At 44.8% G+C, this 7429-nt stretch overlaps 1 protein-coding gene across 1 annotated transcript; it reads right to left on the bottom strand.

Annotated features, from left to right (window-relative positions):
* Positions 1-3653: 3653 nt before the first annotated feature.
* Positions 3654-6112, bottom strand: bmp15 (bone morphogenetic protein 15; the record flags this gene model as incomplete). Its single annotated transcript, XM_080793145.1, has 3 exons — positions 3654-4054; positions 4160-4831; positions 5719-6112. 3 exons carry the CDS (start codon positions 6110-6112, stop codon positions 3654-3656), a joined length of 1467 nt encoding a protein of 488 aa, XP_080649271.1.
* Between the last annotated feature and the right edge of the window lie 1317 nt (positions 6113-7429).

Raw genomic sequence — 7429 nt, 5'->3', positions numbered from 1 at the left:
TGTTTACGAAATTGTCAGTATATTTAGTCTTAGTTTTAGTCACCATATAGTTTATAGTTTTCATTTAGTTTCCATGTAGTTTTCGTCAGTAAAAAAAGGTAGTCAACGAAAAAAAATCGTCTTAGTTTTAGTCGACGAAAACAACACTGGTGTATGCCAGGCCCCAAGATGGTGAGTTCACTGGTAAACACAGAGACGGAAATAGGGGGCGATTTATTTAGATTAACATGTCCCACACTAGCCACGTTTACCAGTTGAACATTTGGCAAGCAATATGGGGTAGTGTTCGACACTATAGTTACCACCTTATCTAGCATCCGTTTTCTTTTAAGCTTATAATATGACTTTTACTCCACTAGCATTGCAAAGGACAAATATTTTACTTTTCACTCTACTTACCAAAACTCACACTATGCAAGCACACATGTGTTTGGGGTCAGCATCTGTGGGTATGCACCCGCGCATCTTTTAAGTGTGATTAATCTCCCTTAGAGATGGGGTGAGAAGTTCAGTCACACGAGAGAGAGACTCGGAGATATAATGTTGTGAGAAAGAACGAACAATGGTCATGAAAAAAAGAAAACATGGTCCCCTCCCATATTAGGAAGGCAGTATGTCACCACAGTAAGTCACCATAACCAAGGATGGGTGTCGAAACTATCACTATCATGATGGAAACAAGACCGGCAAAGACTTTTTTTGGTGATCCCATTGGACTGTATCAGTGTACCCTGTACTGATTACATTTGTTTGACTGTACCGATTACATTTGTTTGACTGCACCGATTACATTTGTTTGACTGCACCGATTACATTTGTTTGACTGTACCGATTACATTTGTTTGACTGCACCGATTACATTTGTTTGACTGCACCGATTACATTTGTTTGACTGTACCGATTACATTTCTGTTTGACTGTACCCTGTACTGATTACATTTCTGTTTGACTGTACCGATTACATTTCTGCCAATAAAATATTCAATCAATCAATAGTTAAAATGGGTTTGTACAGGACGGGGGGGCATTCATGATCAAATTAATGACTTCTAAATACTGAATCGAGCAACTTAAAAACTGTCTGGGGTGTCTGGGGTTCTCCCAAAAGCCTTTCACTTTCACACTAGACATTACAATGTCTAGTGTGAAAGTGAAATATCCCTGCAAGCCCTATAAGTGAAAGTATAGCTGATCTACAAGCTCACAATGCGTCACAATGCGGGTACATGTTGTGAGCTTGTAGATTTTTTTCCCACCACCATGTGTGAACATTAAACTCTTTTGGATTATTTATTTTTCTAATTGTCTTTAAATCGAGCAATGCAATGCTACTACACAATTTATATGTATGCCAGTACTTTTAACTATAAAACTTTTAGAAGAATCTATACTTTGACTCAAGAACTGGGATGAGTTACTTTCAGGGGCTGCAGGGACGTGCAGAGTGTTATGGTTTTACACACCCTTATAATGTTCTCAATTTGATCACAACACCCACTTACTGAATGTCAATCTCCAGGTTTTCACCAGAATAAGTATGACATTTATTAGGACACTAATGGCACATTAGGAGTCCAACTACTACTAGTGGTTCTCAAATGTTTTATTTGCAAAGAGAATTTTCCATGCTAGAAGGCTTTCTTACCTTCCTCCCTTTATTTGTAGTTGTTACGTCCCCACCAAAGAGGTCCAAGTGTTATTTTGTGCAAAAGTGCATTATTGGCTATTTCCCCTAATATAAGCCCTCAATGGGGGTTGGGTTTTTGTGCCAATTCGCTTATTTCCATCGAAATAAGTAGTAAAGTGTAGCGCTTGGGATACTGTTTACCATTATGAAGAGAGGATATATACTTTTATTTAAGGAATCAAGCAAATTAGCACAACGCCCCATTCAATTAAATGCAATTCAATTCATTGAGGGCTTATGGTAGGGGAAATGGCCAATGTGCTTTTGCACAAAATAACACCTGGACCTCTTTGGTGGAGACTTAACTACAAAAAAGGAAGTTGTGTAAGAAAGCCTTCTAGCATGGAATTCTCCTTTACCGTTCCACTTTAACACTCATAGTTGCAGACCTGGTATGGTAATTCAGGGCCATCTATTTCTGGTAATATTATTGTTCACTCATTTTGTTGTCTGTGGCAAAAATTAAATGTTAACAAAATGTCCACCTCAAGCCAACATGGTGATGATAGAACACATCAATACCTGCTTTAAAAAGGGACCTACATGAACAACTGTAATAATCAGGCTACTAAAGCTACAATGTGCATATTATGAGAGAAAGAAGTTGAATGCACATTAAAAACCTTTTGGGCACGTTTTAGCAGATTTGTAGCAACAGTACAGGGGTGCCATCTGTTGGCCAGAAAGCAGTACTACTTCCAATTAAAGCACCATATATCTGGAATATGGGAAGAACTGACTGGAATATTAATGCTCAGAACCTTAACACTCACTTAGACCTGGGAACGATTTACAAAAGTCTTCTAAATCCTGACAGTTTTCTGGGGGGAAAAAAACATGTTTCTATGTCAGTCATTCTCAAACATTTTCATGTCAAGGACCCCCAAGATTATATGTAATTGGCCGCCGACCCCCATCTGAAAATATGTTGTTCTAGGGACCTCCCTTGAAGCAAAGAGTTGATTTAAAAACGTTCACTCTGAAAGAATATATATAAGAAATAGCAGACCTATACAAGCTCGTAATGAGGCACTCTGTGCCACCCTATGAGCTTGTAGATCTGCTATTTTTCAATAGCTAAAGTATAACAAGATGCTTAAAACACCAAAAGGGGTTCACACTCATTTAGCGTTCTCGTCATAAACAAATAAGCTTTTTAGAAAAACATACCTTTTTATTCCATTAGCCTTTTCAATTTAATTCACAGAAATCACACAATATACATTTCTTTTCTTTTACAATTTTCAAATACAATACATTACTTTTCTAATCTTTTTTTCCACAATCAAGACACAGACTGCGACCGGGGCTCTTTTCATTCCCTTTGTCCCGAGTCAGACGATCACTAAATTGCACTATTTTGTTTTTTGTGTCTTTTTGTGCTTAGAGTCAACCTTAGCTGCTTGTCCAGGGAATAATAGGCAAGGCCTTAAAAAAGTCTAAGACAGAAAAACCTCAACATATACAGACATCATATGTACAGAGACCAACACACGCACACACACACACACACAGCTAAAAAAAAAGAATGATGAGGAGGACACACCAAATGCCCCGCCACTTCCGTTATAATCAATTTCTCCTTCCCATTTAGTGCTGGCAAGCCTCGAGGTAGAATTAAATTCAGCATTGTGCAAGTTGAGAATCAATCACTGCTGCTGTAGCTCAGCCGAGACAAGGGTGTTGGTTCTCAAGTGCATGAATGTCAATCACAGCTCAACAACAAACACTCCAACACTCACACCATCCATTTAACCCTATATTACACTTCGTTGTACCAAGTATAATCGTCGCGACGTACAAAGACAGTAACAGCCGATCTACAATCTACGAGCTTTTAGAGCTGCCATTTATTTATTTTTCTATATACATATTAAATAAATTGTACATTTTTATACACATCACCCACAGCCAGCCCTACTCGGGGGGCGAGGGGGGAAAACAGGGAGACCCTCCCCTTCCCTCCCTACCTACACGTGCACGACTCGGCCACCATGTCCTCCAGCTCGCGGTACTCCACCTTGCGCTTGTGCACCACCAGCACGCTCATGGGCATGTATTGGTACGGCACGCAGGAGGGCGCCGGCACGTCGCCCACCTCCAGGTCGCGGATGACCGTCTGCACGATGGCGTGGTTGGGCGAGTGGTAGCCGTAGTGGAGGATGCGCGGGCAGTCGCCGCGGCAGAAGCGCGGGTTGTAGATGGGCGGCGCGATGAAGTAGTGGCCCCAGTCCAGCTCCTTGAAGGACAGGCGGAACGAGTGCAGCTTGCAGCGGCCCGCCAGCGCCGCCGACGTCTTCTTGTGCTCTTTCGTGCGGTCGATGGCGGAGGGCGGCGAAGATGAAGAAGAAGCACCTTTCAGCATGTCTGGTGAGGGACGGATGGACGGACCCGAGGAGGAGGAGGACGACGACGACGACGTCGTTGAAGATGATGACGACGGTAAGGAGGAGTTGGTGGAGTCTTTGGAGCGGCGGTATCGTTGGTGGTTATTGGAGGAGGAGGGCCGGAGCGGGGGCGATGGCGGCGGAGGCTCCCGCACCACCTCCACCTCCATCCCCAGCAGCTCCTCCATCCACTCGTCCACGTCCTGGTCCTCCTCCAGGTACAGGAGGAGCGAGGGGACCTCCAGGTGGTCACCACCGCTCCTCCTCCTCCTCTCCCTCGACCATCCCCGGACCGCCCGGGTGCCTCTGCCTCCACATCTGCCTCCCCCGCCGCAGGGCGGCTGCCACCAGGAGGAGGAGGCGGGGTGGTGGTGGTCTTGTTGGGCCCAGCTGGGTTCGGCGCACCAATACTGGGCCGTGAGGGTCAAGCGGCCTGGCTCGCTCCCGCCGCCGTCGTCCTGCTGCTGGAGGATGTGGCCGCTGACGTGGGCCGTGATGTCCGTCTCCGTCCAGCGGTCGTGGGGCTCCAGGGTGGCCGTTCTCCTACTCTGGCTGTCCTCCTCCTCCTCGCCCAGCGAGGTGATCTGAGCGCGGCAGCGGAGCGCCGGGCCGCCACTGCCCTCTCCCCCCCGGGTGGTGGCGGTGGAGGAGGAGGAGGAGTTGGATGGGGAGCGGAGGTGGACGAACGAAGCTCTGACCAGCTGCTCCAAGGGGACGCCGTCCAGGTTGTACTCCACCGTGAAGGTGTACTGGTGGTCTGAGGAGGGGAGCGACACACACACACACACACACACACACAAGAGGGATTAGGAGATTTGACATGACATCTTTAAACAATATACTTAGATTCACCGGAGTCCCTCAGGGTTCTAGACTAGTAACTCCTCGGCTGAAGCCAATCTACAAGCTCACTTTGCATCGTGTCACGTGCGATTAATAATTGCAAATAGGAGTCGTGGAATTATCGTGACAGGCCTAGTATGTCATTTGGCCACCATAATGCTCCTAAAATGGTAACATGCAAGAAAAATGCCTTCCATTTCAGCATGCTAACATTTAAGAAGGCTGTAGTTTTGCTTGGAATTCCTAAGTCTTCTGGGGCAAAGTGTCCACTGTACTGTAGCACTAGCACACTGCACACCAATGATAGATGGATGGAGTGGAGGGAATTCTTATGATTGATAATTTTCAGGACAGCTTATGATCTTTTACAGATCAAATAGATCAGACACACATTCTGACTAATTATATTTTGGGATGTACAATTGAGATAAAGTAATACGTACATGGCACATTTCATACAACAACCCAATGTGCTTCACAGATCAAAATAGGACAATCATTAAAATAAACATTCATGGGGAAAGAACACACAAAATAACATGCATACATACAGGCTACTGAAATTAATGACGAATACACAAATGACTGCAGTCACTCACAAAATGATGCAAGTGTCTCTTTAGAAGAAAACTTTAACTGCCAACTTATTTCTTTCTACAATATGATTATGCTGCATGGCATTATTTTATTATCACGATCTTTGATGATGCACAATAATGCACTTGAAATGTATTATGTGCATGTGAATTTGATTGTTTAGCCTAAGCCTATAATACAAGTTGAACTCCCATGAACTCTCACCTCTTGACGCCATCAACAGGTAGTCCACAGAGGACGCCAGAGGTCTGAGCAACTGCACCGTGTTGGAGCCGAACATTCGGTGCCGCTTGGGCCTGCCGTCCGGCCCGGCGGCGCTGCGGTACAAACTCAGCATAAACTGCAGGTTCTGGTCCGCTTTCTGCTCGTCCGTCAGCGGCAGGTGGTGCGAGCCTCTGTGTCTCCTGAAGTCTTGTCGACGGGCGTTGCTGTTGTTGTTGTTGTATTTCAACTTGGGATGCTGCGGCGAGGACGAGGAGGCCGAGGGCGAGGGCGAGGCGGCGGCCACGACCTGGGTCAGCAACATCAACGACACGACACAAGACAGGACTGTGGCCTTCATCAATGCGGTACGCTTGATGCCCTGAGGGGCCCTCATATTTAAAACCTCCGAGCACTGAGCTCCACCACAGAGGCTAGGCGGCCATAGTGCGTAGTCATTCCCGACTCCCGAGGGCGTGATCTCTCATCTAGGGGAGGAATCATCCGATCACCTGGTCCTGACTGAGCCGCGTCTAAATCGCTGTCATGAATCAGCTGAGCCATTTTACACATTCATAATGATCAACTTCCTGCCAATTGGCTTCCAATTTACCACGCAGGGCCGCCTGCGATGGCAAGGAGGGGAAGAGGTGATTGGTGCGTAAAATGCGTAAATGTTGTTTATTTATAGTCCTACGCCCTACAGTAGGCCTTCAGTAGGCTACAGGCATGCATATTTCATATACACCAAAACAACTCAAAGTGCTTTACAGTTACAGAATAAAAAACAAATATACAATCAGAGTGCAACAGATTAAAAAAGAGATACAAATAGATAGATTAAAATAAAAAAGAATATACTAAAGATAAAGGAGCATATTAACAAATCCCACATTTGATACAAGACATAATACAAAGTGACATTACAGCTCATTTAAAGCCCAGACCTAGCTGGAGCTACTTACAGCCAAACAGTGGTTAACCAGTGGTCCGGACCGGGGACCATCAGCGGTCCGGGTTCCAGGTGGTCCGTCCCCAGCTAAATAATGGAGAGTTGGTCACCAAATGGACCCTTATAAATCTTTAACTTTTGAGAGTTAAATGATTGTCTAACATCTGCGTTACTTAATTTACAAGAAGTCTACACAATTAGAGAATGTAGAAGAATTGTTATTTTTGATCAACGTATACATGCCTGTTATGTCTCCTAATGGTATACCTATACCAACATCATCAATACAGCATGGAGTTGTGGACAACATCTTATTCGACGACAACAAAATTGTTGTCGTCGAATACGTTTTGGGTCTGAGCGGCTAAATGCCATCAAATGGCGGTCGGTGGCTTACGTTAAATGCAGAAAATACAAAATGGACCTTGACTTGAACAGGTTTGAAAACAGGGGTAGAGTATAAGCAAAGTTAAATAAATGTGTTTTTAACTTGGGCTTAAAAAGGGTTGGTTGGAGCTTGTCTAATGTAACCTATACTGTAATGTAAGTTTGTGGTGCATATATTGGTTATAGTTTTGTGTCACGCACTGATGAGAAAGTAATGTGTGTGTGTGTGTGTGTGTGTGTGTGTGTGTGTGTGTGTGTGTGTGTGTGTGTGTGTGTGTGTGTGTGTGTGTGTGTGTGTGTGTGTGTGTGTGTGTGTGTGTGTGTGTGTGTGTGTGTGTGTGTGTGTGTGTGTGTGTGTGTGTGTGTGTGTGCATC

This window comes from Protomyctophum bolini (genome assembly GCF_963924005.1).
Source record: "Protomyctophum bolini genome assembly, chromosome: 20".
In the NCBI taxonomy this organism is placed as follows: Eukaryota; Metazoa; Chordata; class Actinopteri; order Myctophiformes; family Myctophidae; genus Protomyctophum; species Protomyctophum bolini.
The sequence above is the reverse complement of the archived record's forward strand: the minus strand, read 5'-3'. Positions and strand labels throughout refer to the sequence as shown.